At 36.6% G+C, this 26,004-nt stretch overlaps 1 protein-coding gene across 7 annotated transcripts in view; it reads right to left on the bottom strand.

Moving 5' to 3' along the window:
- Positions 1-768: 768 nt before the first annotated feature.
- Positions 769-26,004, bottom strand: part of LOC129257163 (MFS-type transporter SLC18B1-like) — a 31,044-nt gene continuing 5,808 nt past the window's right edge. The window contains exons 2-15 of one of the 7 annotated variants that reach the window (XM_064097142.1): positions 22,072-22,275; positions 18,527-18,967; positions 15,144-15,239; positions 14,529-14,602; positions 13,482-13,629; positions 12,901-12,969; positions 11,277-11,364; positions 10,180-10,325; positions 8,914-9,018; positions 8,008-8,099; positions 6,504-6,599; positions 5,961-6,035; positions 5,557-5,700; positions 769-4,413 (exon numbers count right to left, since the gene is read on the bottom strand). In XM_064097142.1, coding sequence (XP_063953212.1) covers positions 4,386-4,413; positions 5,557-5,700; positions 5,961-6,035; positions 6,504-6,599; positions 8,008-8,099; positions 8,914-9,018; positions 10,180-10,325; positions 11,277-11,364; positions 12,901-12,969; positions 13,482-13,629; positions 14,529-14,602; positions 15,144-15,239; positions 18,527-18,802 — 1,437 coding nt within the window. In that variant the 5' untranslated portion in view covers positions 18,803-18,967; positions 22,072-22,275 and the 3' untranslated portion in view covers positions 769-4,385. Of the gene's footprint in view, positions 4,414-5,552; positions 5,701-5,806; positions 6,036-6,503; positions 6,600-8,007; positions 8,100-8,913; positions 9,019-10,179; positions 10,326-11,276; positions 11,365-12,900; positions 12,970-13,481; positions 13,630-14,528; positions 14,603-15,143; positions 15,240-18,526; positions 18,968-21,747; positions 21,932-22,071; positions 22,276-26,004 lie in introns of those variants that run through there. The other 6 variants (XM_064097143.1, XM_064097144.1, XM_064097145.1 and 3 more) reach the window with 6 other exon arrangements.

Consider the following 26,004-nt stretch of genomic DNA (forward strand, 5'->3'; position numbering starts at 1 on the left):
TGAAAACTCTCTATAACCTCAACATGATGAACATCATGGTGTTTGCAATGGTAATGATAACATTCATGATGTAGATAATAGTGGCAATGACATTGTTCATGATGATTAATATGGCGATGATAATAATGATGTGGATAATGCCCATAAAATGATACAGCGTAAGTACTACTATTAAGGTCGTAACATTCACATATTTCATTAAAGGAGAATGAAACCCTTGAAACCAGCTAAATCCCTATCAAAGAGAAAAATCAAAGAAACATATTGTTGAAAGTTTGAGGAAGATTGAATGAATAATAAGAAAGTTATGAGCATTTGAATATTGAGATCACTAATGCCATGTAGATCCTCCTATTGGCAATGCGACCAAGATCTGTGATGTCACACACGTACAACTCCCTCATTACTTTAGTACTTGAGGTGTTCTTTTTATGAGAGGACAAGTATAGAGGTTTCACAACCTTATATCATTGATGAATCGTTTGTCATATGATTAGAATGAACAAAAAGAGATATTTTTTGGTATATTTTCAGTGTCCAAAAGGGGAGAGTTGTTCATCTGTGACATCATAGATCTTGGTCGCATTGCCAATGGGAGGATCTCCATAGCATTAGTGATCTCGACATTCAAATGCTCATAACTCTTCTATTGTTAATCCTATTTTACTCAAACTTTTGTTGATCTTATTCTTTGATTTTTCTGCTTTCACAAAAGCTAACTTGCTCCAAGAGTTTCATTCTCCTTTAAGTAGGTACAGTACATAAAACATAAAGATCACAAACTGGAAAGAAACACATTTTTATTTTTCATATACAGGGTGTCTAAAAAAAAGGCCACCGAAGTTCAAAAGTCAACTATAATAAAAATACACAATTTATAACTGACTAACTCATCATCTTTAGTTTGACACGTTGCTTGCATCACAATTATCAGGAGTCACAGAGTTATTGTCCTTTGAAGGGTACAAAACCTGCTTTTTCCAGGTTTGGGTTTTTTAATGTATGAAACCAACTTTGTTGTAAGGTTTTGGTTTCATCAGAGTTTTTCCCTTCAAATTTCAGTGAAACTCTCGCATCTGTTAATTTTTTTGTGAGTAACTGGCATGTTATTCATCCCTACCTTTGCACTAACACCTTCAATGTTTTCACTCCCCTGTCGACGCTGCATGTCTTGCATTGCTTTTCTAACCATTGCGGTATTGTGATCATGTATCTCCTGTCAAACACTTGCCTGCACGTCACCAAGTATGTGCTCAACCAAAATTGAAGCTATACACCAGTTATGTAACATTCACTCGCAAAAAAGGAATCAGAAGGGATAAAATTTTACTGAACTCTGCAGGTAAAACTCTGATGAAACCTAAACCTAATACAACAAAGTGGGTTTCTTGCATGTACTTTAAAACCCAAAACTTGGAAAAACTAGGTTCTGTACTCATCACTTTCGCTGGACCATAACTCTGTGACCCGTGATAATAGTGACGTAAGCAAGGAGTTAACTTAAAGATGATGAATTACTAAGTTATGTAGAATAGAAATCACAAGAATAAATCATGTATTCTTGATATAGCTGATCTTTGAATTTTTGGTTACTTTCACCCTGTACATCATGTGTTATTATACATTGACAATAAAGTGCCTGAAATATTGGCTGGATATTTTAACAACTTGGCCTGCTTCAGCCATCACATGAAATAAATGATACCAATCTTTTCTAGACCTTGAAATAAGTGAATCCACTGTGTCTAACAACACTTAATCAATATGATTATATACGAAATGATTTCAATTGACAATATGCCAAATAAATTTGTAGAAGTAGACATTAGACCAACATGGCATTGGACTAAGTGGGTTTAAGACCTAGGTCGGTATTCAATACGACATTTAAGCCAGAAATTTGAATATTTTACTCAGTATTTTGGTTCAGTAAAATATTCATGTATCTTTGGTATTCAATTGTATTTTAGCAAGGTATTTTGCTTAAATCTAGGTCAGCTGCCTAACTGGCAAGGCCTGGCTTGCATGCAGTTCACAAATGTATATGCCAAGTCAACCATGCTACGCATATTGGACACATATAAAGTGCATTATTTGGCTTAGGCTTAATGACGCCACAATGGTTATTAGTATTTTGCTTAAAGTTGGCTTGATAAATTAAAATACTTAGAAGTGAATTGAATACAAGTATAAGCATTTCGCATACTCAAACCACACTTTCAATTGTGTGAGATGTGAAGGTTGCCTTAGTGGCCCCACCAGTCTTTTTTTTCCTCTATACCATCTGTGATAATTTCAGTTCTGTATTCCAGATATTTCAATCAAAATGTGAGAAATCGTATTAAATTTAGATGAAAATAATTGTCTCATGTCGATCAATCATTAGAGATTTTTAAAAAGCAGCTGCTTTCATTGTGTCTCATAGACAACATAGTACAATTGGCAAGCAAATTAATAGTTTCAATTATAAGGACAGGATGAGTAAGTACTAATTAATTTAAATTCACCTCTTATTTAGGCTAGGAAATATAGAGTTTGCAAAAACATAATAAGCATTAGGTACGCTTTCACCAATATTCACAAGATTAACATAACTTATATATTTTAAGAGCATGTTTACAAATCAGAAGTTTCAAATAAATATATAAAGAGAAATATATATTTTTTTAAATAGCCTTTTGATGTATTCAATTGCTCGCAGTTAACCGAGAGGAGACTAGGTGGTAATGGGAGAGGATGAATGCACTTCAATTTTAACAGGATTACATTCACTCATTCAGCAAACATCACATCAGATAAAAGGCCTTGTCTATAGGCTAACAGGACTACAGAATATGCCTTGTGGAAAATGAATTATAAAATTTCTGCTAATGGGTCAGATATTCATATGAACACTTCTCTTTAGAAAACATTTTTGTAACTTGTCCCTAGTTGCAGCTTGTATCAGCACTATAAGATATGTGGTAATATTCAAATAATGTGACATTAAAACATGAATGAATAGATGACATTTGTTCCATGAAATTGTCATATTCATTGAGATTTTTGTATGCAATTTCAGAAAAGAAATCTGCCTTGAAGATTATGAAAACATATCCCATTAACCAAATCAACTCACTAGGGTCCGGGGGGGGGGGGGCAGGGCTGTTTCATAATCATGTTAGTCTTACCTGAAAATAGTGGTATATCAACATTCCTAAATAGTGGTTTGTCAACATTTCATGACTTTGACAATTATTAGTTTGGGATGATCTATATTACCATATTGTAGTTTCTACAACTGGCAATAATCAATTATCCAAATGCACATTATTGTGATGTAAACCTTGTTCATATTGTCATAATCAACCCAACATGATTTTGTTCTTAAAAATTCATACAATGCAGATGGACATCATAATATTGTCATATCTTCCAATAGAAATACACTCTCTATATTAATATATTCTACATGGTTCACATATTACATAATAGGAAAAGTTAATATTAAAAGTTAAAGTTACAAATACAACAAGTATTATTACTGGTTATGCCTTTTTAAAAGCCATTTTGATATAATATAGCAAACACAAAAAATATTTTTTTAAATAGATTCTGCTTGTGTTTGTGCGAAAGTATATATCATTTGTAAATAACCACAAAGCTTTGAATACTCTTGAATACTATCATATGATCACAAAAATAACTTGAGTACCTAATGGAAGTACTGGAAGCTGAGATACAAAGTTGAAATCGAGGTTCATCCAAACATCAAGTTGATTTGAATAAAAAGAGAAGAAAAAAATAAAGCATAACCCCAACAAGTTTATTATACTAAAACAAAATTTGACATTATAAAGTTTTACCATATTTCACAAAAATGTGATATGCATACTGGACACCTTACAAGCTTACACAGAAGCTGATTATGTGAGTGTATACATTGTATGTGATACACACAATGTATCATTACACTTTAAAGCGTTTCATTTTCTCCACCAGTAATACACTTTAAAGCGTTTAATTTTCTCCATCAGTAATACATTCAAGGTTTGACTCCTTTGACATGTGAAATTGCCATTATTGTAACCTCTTATGATTAAATCCACATCTTCTTCATTATCAAATCTACAAAAGTAAAATTATTTGTTGTTCTATACAATAAATTACAAAAGAAAGAGAGTGGTACCACTGCCTCTCATTTGCATATTATATCACCCATGTTTGCATATAAATTATTTAAGAAAATTTAAAATGTCGTAACACTTTGATTTTTCACCCACATTGATTAAATTTTCTTGTTCGACTCTTCATTTACCAAATCATCTTGTTGTTAGAGTGAGTTTAAGAGCTTGACTTAACACATGAGAAGCAGATTGTCTTCATCAGATCTAGGAGAGGTAGTATTATTGAGCTGGTATTGGTTTTCTTCGTCTGCAAAGAAAAGAATGATATTATATTATATTATAGAATGGATGGGAAAATCCCTGCAATCTGATTGGTTGAGAGCAATGCAAGAACTTTTACTGGCTGCATGAACGATATCCCGATAATCAAAACGATATCCACTGTAAACAAGCTATCGTTCGAAAAGGTCATTGTGATGTCATCGCGCATGTACTGTTACGCTTGTTTACGTCAAAATTTTGAATTTTCGATCAAGGCAGAATGAATCAAATAAAGGATGCAAAATGATCTGTAAGTATAAATACGGTACCGTAATTGTCATAGGGATTAAAACTGCCTGCAAACTCGTTAGTTGAGAAGTCCAGACATACGATCTAACGTTTCAGCTGGGCTGGCTGTGCACAGCCAAATCTCCACTGCAGGCCCAGGCAGCCGTAGGCACTGGCCCCCGGCGCGGCCCAGGCATACACACACAGCTATTGGAGGTCTGAGGCTGCCTCATACCGGTACTATCTAGACTAGTCAATGCAAAGCTGTATCTGGCATTTTGGGTATAATAATGCCTTTGTGCCAACATATTATCAATTTAGGCATAAATATTTATGTTGTCCAGGGTTATCAAAGGGTCTGCATTACATTTTGGTATTTTCATGCATCCGGTAATAAATCATGCGTCCAGTAAAAAAAATCATGCGTCCAGTAAAAAAAATCATGCGTCCAGTAAATATTTTCATGCGTCCAGTAAATTGAATTTACCGGACGCATGAAATTATCATGCATCCGGTAAATCATTAATTTTTGTGGTTTATTCAATAATTTTTTTCCATTCTATAAAACAGATGATGCATGGGTTTCTTTCGTGGGTCAGTGGAACTGTGTGCACGCGGTAACTTTGGCATTATGGTCTAAACCCACTCGGCTGCGCCTCGTGGGTTAAACCATGCCAAAGTTACCTTGTGCACACAGTTCCTACTGACCCACTCTAACCCATGCATCATTTGTATACTGGTATAGTCCACATTTTTTCATATCATAAAAAAACTATGAAGTTACATTTGAACATATTGAAACCTTGATTTTCATCAAGTATCAATAACTTGTAGTGTTTATTTTTTAACTATGGATCATGACAGCCCATATGCTGAATTAAGTTTTTTTCTATAATCTTACCCTTTTCCACATTGAAACTCCCACGTACAAAAGATAGACAGCATAATCATGACAACAAAGTTTCCAGCAGCGATATATGTTGACGTCGAAACAAATCCAATCTTATCAACAAGGGCACCACTTGCTGTTGGTCCAACAAAACTCCTGGAGGAATAATAGATGAGATATTTGAAGTTATTGAAAACAAACGCCACTACTACTACTACTACTACTACTTCTACTACTACTACTACTACTACTACTACTACTTCTACTACTACTACTACTACCAACTATGACCTTTCCTCATAAATATACTTTCCAATTCAAACTGCAGTCACATGGTATAAAGTTATGGCTTAGCGTTGTGTACCATTCATCTGAAATATTAACAAAATGATTCAAACACAATGATCATGTCATACCCCAAGGAAAATGCTGAATTGAAGAGTCCAGATATGATTGATTGAGTTGAGAGATTGTCTGGATTCCCATACCACCTAGGGAAACAAACACAAACGAGAGTAAGTATGGACTTTCATGTAGGTGTGTTGTGAAACAACGTATGAAAGGGCGACTGTTTGTAAACTCCACTTCTCAAGATCAACATGACAAACTTATCCAAGCGCCTCAATGGCTGACTACAGGAATGAGAAGAAGGTCTTAATTGGCCAAGAGGTAACATTCAAATACACTCACAGGTGAATTGATGCATCAAACACCATAATGCATGTAATCATGATGCATGTAGGTCAAAAGAGCAATAAAATGCCTCACTCAGTGGTAAAGAAATATGGCCAGAGATCAACCAGGCTAACCCTGTATTCAAGAGCTAAAACTATGGCATACCACCTCTATATTCTGACAAACAAAAGTGGGTCATCAAAACTCTCTAAGGGACACTCTGCCAAGACCCTGCACCTCCACTAGTTATTTAAGAAGAATGTTTTATTTTAAAGTCAACTTACTCAGCACTTGTTAAGAGATCAAGAACTGCTGGCATGACACAAGCTCCAGAGATGCTACCATAAAACCCAAGTGCCACAATGACAATCCAAAGCTGACTGTACAACAAGGAAAAATCATATTCAAAACAAAAATATTTAAACTATATGAAATAATATTCAATATAGCAAATATTTTATGCTTTATGCTTTTATGCTTTATTAACTTAGGGTGTGTTTATGCTTCCATTGCGAAGACAGAATCAGCGTTTTCAAACGTCGATTCAAAACGCCGATCGTAAACGTGGTTCTGGGAGTGCTGTTTATGCTTAACTTTTCAGAGGCGAAATCACGATCTCCAGCTGGCTTCGCATCGTAATTTTCGTTGAGCAGAAAAGCGAGGTCAAATTGGGCGCGCCCTTTTTCAAAAGTTTTTTTTCCGAGTGTTGTTATGGGGAAGGGGACTGTTATATAAACATCAAACAATTTCCGATATTTTAGTCATTGCATGGAGCTTCTTGATATAGCCATATAATTTCCACCATGGTGAGGATAATAGCAAGAAAAAAAAAAGAATATTAAGTATACAAAATAATAAAAAATCAATTTGTTTATGCTACTGGGGCATCTGGCGATGTCTCCTCATTATAACTCATGTTCCGGGGTTTTTTTGTGTTAATCCCTCAACGTTCATCGTGATGACAAATTGGAAGAGTAATACTAGTAATAGTACTACACATGCAAAACAAGGGAGATGAGAGGTAATTTCATGGAGATAACATGAGACCATGGAGCAATACGACTGTATTTGCCCACGGATTTTCATCTCACCGGAAGCATGTACCAAATGACGTCATTTAAACACGTTTACGATCCTGGTTCTGTTTATACTTCCCCAAAAAGCCTGATTCTGGTCAAACGACATTTACAAACGCACCTTTTTGTGAGTTTACAATCGGCGTTTTGAAACAGCGTTTAAATGAATGTAAGCATGGACGCAACCGTGTTTTGGAATAATCACATTTTGGAAACGCTGATTCTGGCCTAGATGGAGTTCGCAATTAGTATCATTCATAGTACAAAACAAAATATTCCAGCTTATTGGTACAGTAAAAGTCCATTGTGATGAAAGACTTGACCAATGAAACATCAAGGGTCTCCTCCATGGATCAACATAAGAAAGCGTTATCAAGTCAAAGCTTTTTTTCTACATTTTTCTATCTTTGATACAAGTCTTGTAAGACTGGCTACACCATGCCCCCTTCTCAATGTTTGATTGGCTATGAACCCCCCCCCCCACCACAAACACTCCCATTTCATGCCACTTTGAGTACAGATGGAGACTCTGGCCACCACTTTCCAAATTGATAAGCTTCAAGTAGACTTTATCGCTTTGGGCTTGGTTTTTGCTGTCAAGAAGTTCAATGGGGTTTCTTTTCATATTTTGTGGGGGAAAGTGAAGTAACACTGATATTAATATACAATGAGCAAGTAAAAATATGTTCCTTGTTGGTGTGGACATGCCTACCTAGGGATATGAAGAAGGGAGCTTGGCCCAACAAATAGGTAAGCAATCCCAGTGACAAGGCATCCTAAAACCATCATAAGACGGGTCATTTTCTGTATTGAAAAGATAAAAACAATAAAGAGGGATGAAGAAAAGGGAAAGACAGAGAATAATTTTTACATCAGTGCCATAATATACACACCTTAGGCACGTTTCAAAAAAAGTTACAACTGTAACTTTACCATTATGGCAACTACCATGGCAACAGGGCTCAGCAGCAAATCACAATCAAGGTTCCATGGTTGTTACCATAATGGCAGAATAATAATAGTTGTAACTCTTATCAGAAAGACCCCAGAATGTGATGCGTGGTCTTGAATCTTGATCCCAGTAATTTGGATTCAAGAATTGGGGTGACATTGGGACTATTTAACATTCTATAGCTTTTGCATTCTGGGGGTAAATTACTCCAAAGTAAAATAAATATGAAATGCCCCCGTTCCATTTGCAATTATTTTTTTTCATATCATATAATTATTCCAAAAGTTTTGAAAGATCAAGACAATCTGGATGTTAGGGTTAAAGGTGACATGGATTTGAAAAAGTTGATGAGTTTCAATAATTAACGGTTCAGCTCATGGTAATTCATTTCTTTTAGCTATACCCTTCCCTCTGACTCAACAAAGCCACATAAAACAATACAGTGCCCTAAAACAAGACTTTACAGTGCATTGCCATGTATTGGCACTGTGGCGTGCACCTGGAATCAAGCTACACAGGGGAAGGTTTGGGCCCTGGTCAAGTCTTCTGGATGGTGATGTTAAAGGTTAGTCCCACACGTAAATAATCTGATTGATACACATCTGTAAAAACTCAATTACTCACACACATGAAAGATGCAGAAAGAAAGGAGGTATTAAAGCTTACTGTTTTATCTGCTAAGTATCCCCATATAGGAGCAGACAATGCATAGGTTCCTCCGATCAATAAGAATACTACACCAACCAAAGAAGGTTTTACATCCAGTGGATCCTGAAAGTAAGATATCATGATTAGTGAAACCTTGTTCACCAGATTTTATTGTATGCATGTCCACTCAAAAAACTTTGTTGAAGTTTATGTAGGCAAACTCATGACATGATCATTTAACCATAATGTTGTGAGTCATAAAATATCATGCCTTGATTTTGTCTGCATAACATAATGCAAAGTTTTGCACTTCTACTTTCAAATATTTTTGCAGGCTCAGTACCGTTGTCATTTCATTATCCATACTATGAAAATCTTGGTGATAAAGAGAACAATTATTTTTCAAGTTTTGCTTTCTACTTGTATCATTTTCAATTAATTTTGATGATCATACATTTTTATCTTGTATAATTTATATACATTATGAATGTTTTAAAGATTTAGAAAATTAAATCACTTTGAATTGAACATGTCTTGAACATATCCTCTCTCTCCAAGGTGACAAAACTTTGTATCTTATAATATTGGGAGAAAGTCACTTTCAGAGTCAAATTTCACCTCATTCTAATAAATTCTGCCGTACCAGAGACATGATTTAGGCCCGGGGGTGGGGGGGCCACTTCCATTGATAGATGGATACCATGCGCGACCATGGGGTCTCGAAAAGCACCCTAAACAAGTATTTTCCATATTCCTAAAATGCACCCCTTAACAAGTATTGGTGTGTGAAACCCTACCCTTAACAAGTATTGGAAACAAAACGATACCCTCGGCAAGTATTCCCTGAATTGAACCCCTAAACAAGTACAGTGATATTTGAGTTGTCATGGACGTCGGTCGTACCTTTACCTTCATCATTGGGTATACGGCCCAACCTCCCACACTGACCTCACGCAAATCGGACTCGAAACACAGTGTTGACAGGGCAAAAAGTACATCCTTTATAAACCATTTTAGTCTTTTTTATACCCTAGCAAATTTGACCATAAACAGTTCGCTTTCCTAGCGAAATAGATACCCTTTTTTCATTATTTTAGCGTTTTTGACACCCTAATTACGTTACGTACGTAACATGCCCTATCTTGAAAAAGACATCCTTTTTACATGTTTTTCTGTCGCGCATGGTATCCACTTGTCAATGTAAGTGCCCCCCCCCCCCCCCGGAATTTAGGCAGAGTTATCTAACAAAGATTTTCTTACTGAGAGCAGGAAAATATTACTCACAGATGTTACATGGAGAGCTAATGTTGGATCTAAGAATGCATAGCAGGCACTAGACCAAGCAACAATAATCATTGTCATCCAAATCGCTGGTATCTTCAGAATCTCTAGAAGGGACCCATCCTGATTGTTGGCTTCTGTCCTTGATGCTGCAGAATCAAATTACAAGGCTTTCTGATATCACTATAACAACAAGAGAATATCATTATGCTATACAGTGGAGGGGGTAGGTATAAAACTTGTAAGTTACTTTACACATGACTGGAACATGTTGTTGGGTGCTTAATCAATATTTCAATTTTCAATCATTTTCATTCCCATTACCGTAAGTTGAACTCAATCTTTGGAGATCAAAATTCTTATTTTTAACCATAACAAGGACAAGGTGAGCTGCCCTCCCAACCCCCCCCCCCCCTCCCCTCCCAATTTTTGCACGATTTGTTAAAATGGTTCAAAATTTGATTTTGTGTAGAATTTCAATAAGTTTATCTTTCAGTCATAATTTTTCAATTCAATTCCATTCAATTTAAAATTTATTTCAATCAATCATAAAAAAACAGATATATACAAATTTGATTAAAACATGGGTTTGGGAGCCCCTGGAAGTTAAAAAAACAAAAAAACTTGTGGGTGGGACACCACAATGATAAAACCAAATACAAATCAATATCTAATACACCCACAGAGTGAACAACAAATAACATTGAAATGCAATGCAAAAAACAATTGGCTAATATAGGGGAAGTAAAAAAAACAAACAAACAATAATAATTATAAATCAAAGCGACCTACAATGTGCCATTTGCAGGATTTTCATACTGAGAAAAAAAGTCATCTTTCAGAAATCTTTTTAAATTTATTTAGAGTTTTACTTTGTTTAATATCATTATTCAAATCATTCCACAGCTTGATTCCTCTAAAACGTAGAGAATTGGGGTAATTTTAGTTTTTGGAATATTCACAAATACATGATTATTTTTGCTATTATTCAATGCATTTTTTTTTCAATTCAATTCTATGATATAACTAAATACAGCAATTAGAATAGGGTTGAACTTCCCAGAGCATCAAAATGAAGTGAGAATTACAATGTAACTTACATGTATCAGGTATTATGAATATATCTATAATGGTCAATGCTACTGACGTACAACCTAAGACTAAGAATGGCAGCTCATAGCCTCCTATCTGTAAAAAAAATTGATACATTTAATAAGGTCAATGTGTGTTTAAACAGGAGAGAACAATTTGATGTTTTTTAAAGAAAGAGAAAAGAGAGCTAGAACTTGATAGTGAGGAGAACTATAAATATCACTGAAGGTGAGTAATACCCCCGCCCTATTCCATTACCATGATAATGCAATTTCCAACAAACTTGCATGTCTTCATCCGAAGATGAATATTTGTGCCAACTTTCATGAGCACTGGCTAAAAACTTGGGAAGTAGTTTGATTGACAGTGAGTTTTCCTGGATTTTGGCCATAATATGTGGTCACCATAGCAACACAATTTCGGACAAATGCAGAAAAAATATGTCTTGCACATCTTATTCCAGTATTATCTTTGTATGTTTGTCTTGATGTATATTACATGTATGTTATTTGTTGATATGGACCTCTGCATATGCAGCTGTGTCTTGAATTGAAAATTAAACATCAAAGACCAATGTTTTTGCCAAATTTCATGAGAATTGGTAACAAATTGAGGAAGTGGCTCTTAGTGCTAGATTTTAAAATATTTTTTTCGCTATCCGACTGTTACCATGGCAACATCATTTCCAACACATGCTAAAAATGTGTCTTACAAATCTTTACCCAAAGACCAATGTGTGTTCCTAATTTCATGAGAAATTGTTAAAAACTGACACATGACACCAGGGCTTCAGTAAACTTTTAAGCATTTTTCTTATTTTGTTATTAGTAGTTATGAATCACAGTTGGGGTGATAAAAATTTGTGCTATAATACTGAAGGGTTAAAGTCCTCAAATTTACAAAATAAACTTATAAAACAAACATGAAGTAAAGCAATAAACTTCCTCTGAAATTAGAATAAAAATACTTTTTTTATTATTTCTCCAAACAGGCAGTGAGGCAGTGTAGGCAAGTGAGGCAGTGTAGCTCAGTCGGTTAGAGCGCCTGTTCCGGATAAGATCGTAGATCTCACCGTGCGTGGGTTCGAGTCCCGCAGCATGCCGGAAGACGTCTAACAAAAAACTGATGCTAGCGTTGTGTGTTAGCGTGCCTCACCGCTGTGTTCAGTGCGGGTGTGAATGCAGTTGGAAAACACTCCGTCCATCGGAAAGGACGCAAATGTTGGTCCCGTGTATAGGAGAGTCACAACCTATGCACGTTAAAACCAATACACTATTCGTCAAAGAGTAGGGTGTTCACCCGGTGTATTGCACCTGCCGGTCCCCGGTACTACAATACTGCAAGAATCTTCAAGATTGAAGGAGGCAGTGTAGCTTGAAGAAGGAAGAAACAAGTAAAATGTCTCAAGGTACATACATCATGAAGCAGTATACTAGATTATTTTACAAGTTACAGACATTTATGAAAATTGTTATTTTAAGCATTGTTTGGAGGTTGTGATATGCACATAAATAATTATTTTAAACAGTCAAGAACAAATATGTTATATTTATCTGAAGAACTGCATTAATTCTGCATAAGCTGACAACATTGAAGTGTGGAGAAGACATACATCCATATATAATAACTTACTGTATATAACAAGCTTCCAAGAGGTGGACCAACTGCAAGACCAAGACCTAGAAATAACTCCAGAAAACCCTGAATTAAAAAAAAAGAAGGTTGCAAAATTCCAGAATTCCTCTACAGTACAGAAGTTTCAGATTTGTAATATAAAGACTCACTCACAAAAATGATATTCAAATTTGATATAAAAGGAGAAGATATTGGTGTGTTACTGTGTTCACTAGTTATCTGGTGGAAGGGAAAGAGGGGATAGGGATTCCTACCATTTTCATGAATATATAATTTAGTTAATCATGGCATACATGGAATTCTTTCCAACATTGTATCTTTCATAAACATTCATTAAAAAACAGTATCTAGCAGATTTGATCATTCAGAGCATATCCATGAAAAAAATTAAGTATTCATGAAGATTGATGGGGGTCTAATAGTGACCTGCTGCTGCTGCTGCTGCTACTACTATGACTACTAATTCTACTACTACCACTACTACTTCTACAAATACAACTACTACCACCACTACCACTAGTACCACATCTTCTACAAAATCCATATGAAAGATGGAGATGTAATGCTCATGAACTCACACTCATTTGAGCTACATTATCTGGAAAGACATTGGCACATATTGCCATGCCTGCAGTCAGGACAGCAGATGATCCAACAGCCTCAAAAATTCGAATTAAAAAACAGTAGATCAGAAACAATGTTTCATCTTCAATCCTATTCAATACCCTGTCAATGTAAAAGGAAACAAAAGTATATTATGAAGTAATCATTGAACCTCAACCCTATAAATGCCATCGGGGAACATGTACAATCTAATCGCTAGAGGGTATTCATTTGTCTCGCAATCTACTATGGTCAACAAGGAAATTCGTGATCACTCTCGCAAAAAGTGTTCACTGGCTTTCTAGGAAATTCGTGATCACTCTCGCAAAAAGTGTTCACTAGCTTACAAGTTCACGAGCTTTCGAGTGCCGCTGCAACTCTTTATCAAGTGACGAAAATTATCTGATGACGTACTCTATTTATACTAATCTCCAGGACCGTACGCACGAACGCGAGAACAATAGGTGGGTATTGATCCGTTGCGTCGGTATGCGGCGCGGCCGGTAATCCGTATATGCAAATAAGCCGGGGGTATATGCAAATACGCCGTGGGTCGGCGATATGCAAATTAGACAAAATTGGCGGGCTCGCTAGTTTCCCGTGGGCGGGGGCTGACTAGCTGAGCGGTCCCTCGTTCGGGGCCGGGAACGATCGGGTCGGCGTGCACTGCCAGGCAAGGGGGTACAATGTACAATCTACCCACTCTAGATTTTCCTCACATGTTAGCCAAACGTGTTTGCATAATGTTCACTGCATTTGTTTTTCCAATCTCTCACATTTATAAGCCCAAATATGCAATATCCTAGTACTCCCTTCCAAAGTTATGTAATATTTGAATTTCTGAATCTGACCACAATCTGAACACAATACAGGAATCCATGAACATATCCAATTAAGATGTGTTCCCTTTCTTATTTCAATAGTACAAAAACTCTGTTATAATACAAGTTCCTAACATTTGTAAAACCCATCGTTAAACAAAGTGTGATATTTTATATGTAATAAATGAAATGATTCCTCACCCAAATAATATATTGCATCCAGCTGAAACAAAAGAGCCACTAAGAAACATGAATTTTCCTCCTATGACAGGAAGCTGCATAAATATAAAGAAAAATTAAAATCATAAAACAAAGCTAATCACTAGATTATCATCTATGTAAGATAGAATTTCACCATAATAGAAATAAACTGCTTTCTCAATAAAATATCCACTTTCAAGTTTTGAAGTTGACAGGCTTTATATCTTGGAGCCTGGTATTAAGGTCACATGTCTGACCTTTTCCTATAGAACACAAAAGAAATGTTGTTGTATGAAATAAAATCAAAATGAACCTTAATTTCTTTTACAATATGAATGAGAGGCAACATATCACTACCCAATGTCTTCCATTGATTAAACTTCTTAATTTCACAATATTTTCACAAGTCATTATAGCCCTTGTATCAAACCTGCATCAGAAGATTCCTCTGACTTAATTATTGCCCATATAAAAATTAAAGTAGTATAATTTAAGAATAATCACTCAGTAATCACCTGTACATAGATTTTACCATGTGATAAAAGAAAGGAAAATCATAAGTTCAAAATTATTATTTTTAAGTCCTATGCATCTAAAATGTTAAAAGATACTCACATATTTTCCCAATATCGGGCATGCAATAAAACTGACAAGAGAATAAATGCCAAAGACAAGTCCTGTTTCTGTTGGGGTAACACCTTTCTTCTGTGCCTACATTTACAAAAGCAAAGGAGGAAAGAGAGAAGGGGAGAAAGAGCAATAGTGAGAAACAAATATGTGTTTTTCATATTGGAAAAATTAGCAAAGTTGTTTGAAGCCTAATAGTTCAGTTTCTGAAGTAAAATAAAATCCGGAATAGATTGTCTCAAGTTGCCTGTCTTGAATAAAAAGCATACTTTACAATACAATTCAAAATTTCCAGTATTCTCAATGTACATGTATATCCATGGATAAGTGTAATATAACATGGTTTTTACTTTCTGGTCTACACATGGGCCCTATGGCTGTTGCTTGGAACGTTTTACTAGGAAGAACTCTGGATTCTTTTTACCAGAATTTTGTTGATGTCAAATTCAAGGGTAGAATTGTGCTAACCTGAATTTGGGGGGAAACATGCAACAGGCCCTAGGATCTCTTACCTCAATAGCTCCCGAAAACTTGGTCATCATATTTTGTACATTTCTGAAAAACTCCAAAAGCTAGTGTTTGACATATGTGCAGGTTGTGTGAATATGAAAATTATGGTAGTTATTTTACCTCTCATAAAGTAAAATAGTTCCTAACCATCTTATTTTTGGTATTATTCAATTGTATCTGGTAGAAAACAACAGCATTGTTTTGTTGGGGCTCTGCTTACAAGCAATTTGCTTATTAAGGGTATCCATCAATTTGTTCGATGCAATGTGTTAATACTATAGATAAATAGTTTATTTGATAAAAATTATACATCATGGCAGCCAAGCCGAATTATGAAGTGTTTACATATAAATTAACATGAATCAATACATTAAAATGAAATGTTATATTTGTGCTGGATTATAAAGATGGACAAATAAACTGAAATTAATATTCAACTGCATTGAATAATGGGAGTCTCTACAGATTGGAAATGCTCTTCAATCAAAATAATTATGCTACCAAAAAATCCCAGGGGGGCACTTCCATTGACAAGTGGATACCAAGCGTGACCATGGGGTTTCGAAAAGCACCCTAAACAAGTATTTTTCATGTTTTGAAAATGCACCCCTTAAAGCTGAATGAACGTAGTTGCAGTAAAACACTGATTTCGTGAGAAAGCCTGTAAAACCAAGGTAAAGTATTGATATATCATCGTGGATCTAGATCTGGTACAGTTACATAAACTGAACTTTGTGAAATCATAATATCTAGCTAAAAAACGATCACACTGAAGATCGCCAACACAGATCATGACGAAATACCTCCGTTTGAGAAGGCTATACCCCAGATCGTTTTCACCAATTCTCTTCTCCAACCACTATAATCCCGAACTGCCCCCAAGCAAGATCAAAACACCTGTTTCTTGACCTCGGTCTGAAGATAACGCGACAGCCCAGCACAGCAGGGGGTCACACACGATGGATTGCAACGTGTCTAAGAGCCTGCTATGGAGTTCCGTGTATACACGCGGTGAATGCATCGTGTGCGCAGCGCTTTAAGGGCAGTCCCCGGGGGGGGGCACTCAGTATGTAATGCATAGTGGGTATGTGCCGCGGAGGGGACCCCCATTTTTACACTCAAATTTCCGTTCCGAGGCATAGCATTTTTGTCTTATTGAAAAAAGAACAAAGAAAGCCGCTCCAGAGCATAGCATTTTCTTCTTCTCGAGAAAAAAGAAGAAAAAAATCCGCTCCAGGGCTTCGCATATTTTCCGTTACGCCGTTCTGGTCGCAATTTTGGTGAAAAGCGGCCGCAGCTCGCTGTCCGAACATCGCCTCTGCGCTAGCGCGCCCGTCAGTCGTGCCGCCGGGCTAGCTGCAAGTACGTTCCATAGGGATGCATACGCACTCGCACGCAGGCGACCCGTTCCAAGGACCCCCGTTTTCACAAACATTTGTAGTTCCGAAGCCCGTTCCGAGGACCCTCCTTTTTACAATGAGCCCGCTTCAAGGCCCCCGTTTTTTGTCTCGCCCGCAGCACACCCCTACCACTTTTTTGGTCGAGTGCCCCCCCGGGGGGCAGTCCCTGCATGCAAAGCATAACCTAATTTTTATTCGCTTATTTTCCTTATTTCGAGGTCGACTTTCTTCGTTCGAAATTGAAAAAGGACTAATATTGGATGTCTGAATACAATATGCCTTTGAAAACGTGATTAAATATCGAAGACAATAATTTAATTCCGAAGTTCCTTCTTCAGGCAGAGAAGTCTTACGTAATAGCACAGCTGTTGTTTATCATTTCGTCCTTGGCTTTACTGGCCAGTGGAGGTGAAATTGAGACAACGGGGATTACCTGGCCAAGATGGGTTTATCGGGGCTTGGAAATGTTCAAATGAGAAATGAGAGTTTCAAACGAAAAATGGGGTCTATTACCGCAGTTTGCGACCCAAACAGCGGTGAAACCCCAAACGGTGTATTTTCGTAATGTAGACACACGTGGGACAGTGTATTATTATTGCTGGAATAAAGACCCGACGGAAGTGACCGAATCCGCGCTTATTTTGCTTATTTCTCAGCAATTACACAATTTCTTCCAGAATCTTTTGGCACATATTTTTTATTCATACAAACAGACACTTTGGTGATCATTATATTAAATTCTGTAAAAAGTCATTTTGAGATCGTTCCCACAACTGGAATTTATCTTTAACAAGTAACAAGTATTGATGCGTGAAACCTACCCTTAACAAGTATGGAAACAAAACGGTATATCCTTGACTTACTTTGACCCCCTAAACATATACAACGATAGTTAAACAGCATTAGCAGCAAACCTTTTTCTAGTATGTGGATGCACATTTGATTTACAATTATTATTCCATCAGAGAAGCAAACAAACAAGTTTCCTGGGACCGCCCCATCTACCAAAGGACCCTAAGCATGTAGTGTTGGTGCAAAAAGTACATTCTTTAAAAAGTATTTTAGTTTTTTTTATACCCTCGCAAATTGGACTGTAAACATGTAGCTTTCCTAGCAAAATATATACCCTTTTTTCATCATTTTAGCGTTTTGGACACCCTTATTAGGTTACGTACTTATCATCTCCGCGTAGGAGGACGAAATAGAAGAGGAAGCTAGATGTAGAACGGGCGAGTTACATGGAGATCTTGAAGCTGAATAAACCTGAATGGCCATACATTGTAGTCGGAATCCTCTTTGCTGCTGTACTAGGAATTGCCTATCCAGTGTTTGCTAAATTACGTAACGTACGTAAAGTGAAAAAGAGATCCTCTTTACGTGTCTTTGGTCATGCGTGGTATCCACTCGTCAATGGAAGTGCCCCCCCCCCCCCACCCCGGGCCAATAATGCAGGTTACTCACCTCATAAGGATAGAATGGAGCAAGTACAGAGAATGATGTAAACACCGACATGTAGGCAATTGCAATACCTAAAAACGTTAATTTCTTAGCTAAAGTCAACGGTGTCTTTGTTTTCTCAAAATCTTCTTCATTCCCATCACATTCTTCCAGGTTTTGGGGGTCTAGGAGATCTTTGGTGGAAGTTCCCTCATCAGGGCGATGTTCTTGGATGTTTTTGAAATGTAAACCACCGTCACTGTATTGCTTTGGAAGAAGCATATCTGTGTCTTCTGCCATAGCTAAGCTTGATGGAAGTTCTTTACAAAGACCACTTTCAGATGATTATCCAAATGGTCTTGATCGTGGATATTGATTAGATCCCTGGCACCATTGTGATTTGGGAGGAGCTTGTGTTGTCTTCTGCTACATGTAGAGGATGTGATGCAGTATTCCTTGATGACTCTGTTATTAAAGAAATCCAATCAATTTGCATCAAAAGGGCACTTCTTTTTTTAGAAAGCAACCAAAATAAATATTTCTAAAAACTATAATTCTCAATGACTCACAACATTGGCTGGATGTATTGGTGACCCTCTGCATTTTCTTTATGAAAAAGTCTAATATAATATGCGTCGCGTAACGTTGGCGAAGAACAATAGGAATAGGAAACAAGATGGCGGCATAAACATCGGGCAAGTCTCTTCCGTCTTTTCATAATATTTTTCTCATTTTTTGATGAATTCATGTTTAACAAGTGGAATGCCTCTGGCTGTCTCACCTGCATCACGCGATTCAAAATAGAAGCAGTGCTGACTTTGAAAAATATTATAAAATAATCGTTCACAAAAATCATTCATACAATGATACAATACTACGTTCATTGACTTTTGACCTTGATCATGTGACCTAAAACTTGTCAGTGATACTTGATTACTTACCCCTATATCCACATTTTATACACTACATATTAAACCTTGAAAGTTATGACAGCAATCTAATAATTACCTCTAAACTATCCAAAGTTCAATGACCTTAAATGACCTTTGATATTGGTCATGTGACCTGAAACTTGCATGAGATGTTCAGTGATACTTGATGACTCTTATGTCCAAGTTTTATGAACTAGACCAATATACTTACAGAGTTATGATGGTAATTCAACAAATACCCCCAACATGGCCAAAGTCCATTGACCTTTGACCTAGGTCATGTGACCTGAAACTCGGACGGGGTGTTCAAAGATACTTGATTACTCTTATGGCCAAGTTTGATGAATCAGATCCATAAACTTTCAAAGTTATGATGGTAATTCGACAGATACCCCATTATCGCCAAAGTTCATTGTCCTTTGATGTGGGTCATGTGACCTGAAATTCGCACAGGATGTTCAGAGATACTTGATTACTCTTATATCTAAATTTTATGAACTAGACCAATAAACTTTCAAAGTTAGGATGGTAATTCAACAGATACCCCCAATTTGGCCAAAGTTCATTGTCCCTAAATGACCTTTGACCTTGGTCATGTGACATGAAACTCAAGCAGGATGTTCAGTAATACTTGATTAACCTTATGTCCAAGTTTCATGAACTAGGTCCATATATTTTTTAATTTATGATGACATTTCAAAAACTTAACCTTAGGTTAAGATTTTGATGTCGATTCCCCCAACATGGTCTAAGTTCATTGACCCTAAATGACCTTTGACCTTGGTCATGTGACCTGAAACTCAGGCAGAATGTTCAGTAATACTTTGATTAACCTTATGGCCAAGTTTCATGAACTAGGTCCATATACTTTCTAAGTTATGCTGTCATTTCAAAAACTTAACCTTAGGTTAAGATTTGGTGTTGACGCCGCCATCGGAAAAGCGGCGCCTATAGTCTCACTCTGCTATGCAGGTGAGACAAAAATAAAATCGATAGCATAGAAATGTCGGAAATGAAGTTTTATCCCATGTACATGATTTAGGGCTAGATCTTTTAGAAGGAAAGTACAAATCTCGGGGCGAAAGTTTCGGGTTTTGGGGCGGTACGTGCAGATGTATGGGAAGCAATTCCAGGCTTCGTTGAGAGTAGGCATACGTTAGTAAATGATTTTTACTCTCTAGAAGCCTCCAGGCTAGGCTAGACAGCTGGCAGCCATCTGTTTCGAGGAGTTTTTCAACATTTTAATTTTTTTAAAATTTCTCCTCGTACACAGACAGCTTGTATCGTGTAGATCAAAAGCTTCAGTCTCTGTATTTTGGTTGTTCCACTGAACAACGTTGGCTCCACTCACCAATACATAGACTGAAGAGTTGTTGGCCCGTACCTATAGACAACGTAAGCTATAAGTGAACTAACGTTTTATAGGTCGCAATTTATAACTCTTTTTAAGCGAAATTTACAGTTTCATGGTTTCCATTATCAGGGAAATATAAATAACTTAAGTAATTGCGTACCTTGGACCGGAGCTATTGAAAAAAAATCCTCTGGATGATTGAGAAATCTTTCATCTAAGACATTTTCACCTAAGCTGACGGTTTTTCTTGCAAGTTGCCATCTTGAATGACGTCCTTATTAACTTTTCAATGTCTCAATATATCGAATGTCGTCTGCTACCTGTGATCATAGCGGTTTAGCTCACATATGGAGCAGATCGTATAATATTGAAAGCAATATCGATATCACATTCGTAAATTGTTGACTCCCTCTCCGTTCGTTGGTAAATATTTCATATTTTGGCTGCCATTTTGGGGGATGATTCTCGAGACCAAGACAAGTAAACATTGGTAAAGTACCATTTTCACACCTTTTAATATTTGTTTTCATATGTCTTGAATCTTTACATTCTCAATACATTATTTAGGTAGTTTCTTTCTACATCCTTAGACTGTAAATTCAATTTCTTTTTTAAATATTGAAGTCTGGATAGTACTAGTCGCCCGAATTGGTGACCGTGATAACACATGCGAGCTCACACTATCGAACTACCGTCGGTGAATGGGGATTATGATGAAATGTCAGAAATTGTTAAGGAAATCCCCAGAAACGACAGTTATTCCCGTCTAGTATCGTGCAGCCACCATTTAGGGGTTAACAATGCAAAATCCCCCCGACAGGGCACATCGATTTTTGTCTTTTTTTCATAAAAATACAGAAAAAGAATTGTACCAATAATAAAGATTATTATTCCGTTTTGGGCTGAAATGCGCCAAAACAGGGAAAAATAAACTCAAAAGGGGAAACAGTGACACTTACTTAGTCTTCAGCTGGTGCGCAACTTTACTTCCCCGTTTTATCCGAACTTGATACATACACATATGGCCACTGAGTCCCTGTACAGATCGAGCTAGAACTTCGGTCTCTGTATTTGGTGAGTGGAGCCAACGGAGTTCAGCGGAACAGCCAACATAACCACTCTGGGCACCATGCCCATACTTTCCTCTGTTAAAAAAGTGAGTGCACGCGATTAAAAGTTGGACTTAAATTATTAGATCTCACCATGGAGCTCCATGGTGAAATCTATTTTAAAATTAGACCCTAGATACTACTTATGAAGTATAATGTATAAATAGTACTCGCCTGGTCTTTTCTTGGGGTATTGAAGCCTTTTTGTCCAGAACTTGCTCAACTTTCGCGACAAGCGTTGTCGCTATAGGGTTGTACACATCCTCGTTTAATACTGGTTGTCATGTGACGCGGCAATGTCGTTAAGCTGGTTGGCCTGTATTCAAGGCGTTCTTTCCGTTATGATTTTATATTGAAGCTTACATCAGGTATAGGCACCTATCAAATCAAAATCAATACAGGGATTGAGAGGGGGTATGGAGCCAAAAATTTCCCAGTCACATGGTATGAAAATTATATTTTTCATAATTATAGAAAACCATTTGACAACAAAAAAACAAGAAGGAAAAACAATTAAGTTATACACCCTCCCTTTTCTTATTTCGCTTTTCTTTTCTCTTTTACCCCCTTATTTTTTTTTTTTTTTGGGGGGGGGGCCTTTTCGGGGGGCACCGCCCCCTAGCTACGCGCCTGCCAGATGAAGAGGCGAGCGAGCAAAACTTTTGTCACTTTTATACCAAATATAAATTTTGTGATAGATTTTGACATAACATTCGGGATGATTCTCGCATGCATTTTTCTTCCGCTTTTTTTATTTATATGTGTTGTATTTGGCCTTTTATTTCTCTTCCCTTTCCCTTTCTCTCTCTCTTTCTTTCTTTCGGTCTTTAATTCTTTCTTTCGGTCTTTAATTCTTTCTTTCTTCCTAATTCCTTTTCTCTTATCCCATTTTTTTCCCGGTGAAATCCTCTAGGGAGAGGGCCAGCCTGCCACAGCCGGTTTAAGCCTCTGAGTGGATGTAAGCTATACTCATTATCTTAATCTTCATTATGATTCCGACTAGGAGCGCATCCACGATTTCAAAAGTGGGGGGTGAATTTTCTCCAGTATAATTTGATAACCCCCAAAAAAGGTTATCACTAAAAAACCCGGTCATTTTGTCTCGCGTAAAGTTTGACAAGTACAAAAAAAGATGGTCACTCAATGAAAGTCATTTTGTCCGCGTAATATTTGGCAAGCCCCCCCCAAAAAAAATTAAAAAAAATTAAAAAAAGGAAGGTCATTTTGTCCTGCTTTTTTATGCATGAAATTTGACAAGTAAAAAAAAGATGGTCACTAAATATGAAGTTCATTTTGTCCGTATAATATTTGACAAGCCCCCCCACCCAAAAAAAAATACGAAAAAGGAAAGTCATTTTGTCCGCGTAATATTTGGCAAGCCCCCCCCCCCCCAAAAAAAAAAAAGTTATTTAAAAAAAAAGGAAGGTCATTTTGTCCTGCTTTTTTATGCATGAAATTTGACAAATAAAAAAAGGTTGTCACTAAAAAATGAAGGTCATATTGTCCCATGTAAAATTTGGCAAGACCCCCCCCAAAAAAAAAAAAGAATGAAAAAAGGTTTAAACTATAATTATGGTCGAAGGACATTTTGTCTCGCGTAAAATTTGACAAATAAAAAAAAGGTTTTCACTGAAAAGGTTGCCACTAATATATAATGATAATCATAGAGGTATATTTACCCAGGGTCACTTCATTACAAAAACTGTTCTCCCAGCGGGCCCTGCTATTATTACCCCAGCTTTATCTGTGCTAAAAATGAAGGTCCTTTTGTCCCACGTAAAATTTGGCAAGCCCCCCCCCCAAAAAAAAAAAATGGTTTAACTAATAATGATCCAAGGTCATTTTGTCTCACGTAAAATTTGACAATTCAAAAGAAAAAAAAAAGGTTGTCACTAAAAAGAAGGTCATTTTGTCCATCGTTATATTTGGCAAGCCCCCAAGCCCCACCCCCATAAAAAGTTTGTCCCTAAAAGTGATGTATCGAAAGTCATATTGTTCCCCGTAAAATTTGACAAGCAAATAAAAGGCAAAAAAGAGAAAATAATATGAACGAAATATCCACATTACAAATATTGCTGTGATTCTCATAAGGGCGGTGGGGCACATAACTAGTATGAACAACATATTTACTTCCAAAATATTGACTATAAATCTCAAAAGGGGGAACGGGCCAGAAATGCTCACCCCCCCCCCTGGATCCGCCACTGATTCCAATCAATAATGACTTTTCTCTGCAATACTGATGCTTTGAAATCAAGATACTGAAGATTGATATGCTTAATATAAATTATGAACGTCTGACAAAAAGACAACGGCCATATTTATATAATATTGACTGGTCTTGAGCACTCTAGGCGACACCCCAATACTTACCCGTGTTAATAAACTGGGACTCCACTCACGCGCATTTGGGCCGCCCTAGGTTAGAACTAAGCATTAATATCACTTTACAAAATATATCTACAAGGTATGTATAATCTATTTAATACTTTGATAATGTTTAAACGGTACTCACCAGTTCTTTTGATGTATTTTCTCCAGAATTCCCACGGATTTGTCCCAAATCTTGCGACAAACCACGTCGCGGTAGACAGCTGTACATTCTTTTTTATTTATAAATAGAGCGCCCCTTACGATAGTTGTTAACAACGCGGCCAAATCGTTAGGTTTTTTGCACTGTGTCCAAGGCGTTTTTATTTTGTTTGATTTTTTATTTTTTTATAAATATTTTGTTAAATAGCAATTTTTAGTCAAATATTAAATCTATACCACAAAATATTTCTAATTGTAGATATATATATAATATCATGCAATAATTTATTCTATATATATTTTATAATAAAATTTATAATTGTTGCGGTCTTTAAAAAAGGATAGTCGATAGATCAGGTGATGACTACACGTATCACGTGATCTGAAAATCAGCTTCATACCGCTTTGATCGCACTCGACGGTGACCGGCCTGACTGCCAAGAAAAGATCGAAAAAGGACTCAAATGTAAGTTTCCCTTTATTTTATTAAATTTTAAGTAGGAATAGGATGATATTTAATGGGCAATCTTTTAATAAATGATAAACAAACGAGGAAAAAACTCGTATTTACGGAGTAATATCATACTTGGGTGCAGGAAACAGTAACGGTTCTAGTTCTAACCTGTTTTTAACGCATTGTCGCCTATGAGGTCCATACATGCTAATGTTTGGACCTCATTGGTACTAGGAGTGGTCTTGAGGGGAACATCAAATATATTGCCAGCAAAAGAATCATATTGGCCCGAGTCTTTAGACGAGGGCAATATGGGTCTTTTAAGGGCAATATATTTGATGTTCCCCGAAAGAAGGGCAGTCAATATTTTTATTATCATCCAAATCAGATATCTAGAGCAAAAATCATGATAACAGTGATATCTTTTAAGAATAGAGTTCTGTTGTGTCATGATAATATCAGTGTCTAGGCTCTGCACTTTACCATTATGACGTACTTGCAAGCGCCCAGATCCACCGTTGTCTTTATTATGACGTAGATCGTTGGTGCGCGGAACATTATGAAGCGTATCACTTCATTCGCATCCTAAAAGGCCCGGATGTGAGACCAGGGAAAATACCACTCCTAGTACCAATGCGGTCCAAACATTACATGTATGGACCTCATAGGCGACATCAGTAGTATTTTGGGTTAGAAATCTTTGAGCACAGGATATTTCTATATTTATATCAAAAGTACAAGCTATTTTCATTTCTATTCTTTAAATTTTAATTTTAGAGTTTAAATGCATTGTTAGCAACAACAAAAAAATGAAAGAAAATAAGGGAAACTTACATTTTGACGACTTTTTCCTGATTTTCTTGGCAGTTGCTCTTCACTTCTGACTCGCGATCGAAGCTGATATGCAGATCACATGATACGCGTTCTCGTCAGGTGATTGGTTGGTTATTCTTTTCACCAGACGTTGATAATTATATATTTCATAACGCTAGCATTCATCGCAAATTTAGATGAAAGAGATTGAAGTTAAACAGCGCAAGCTTTAATTTTTTTTTCAAAAATAACGTTTAATTGATTGCACAAGTTTCGCCTCGGACATGTAGGATCATTTGGTCCCATAT

Source organism: Lytechinus pictus, chromosome 3 (assembly GCF_037042905.1).
Source record: "Lytechinus pictus isolate F3 Inbred chromosome 3, Lp3.0, whole genome shotgun sequence".
Classification (NCBI taxonomy): Eukaryota; Metazoa; Echinodermata; class Echinoidea; order Temnopleuroida; family Toxopneustidae; genus Lytechinus; species Lytechinus pictus.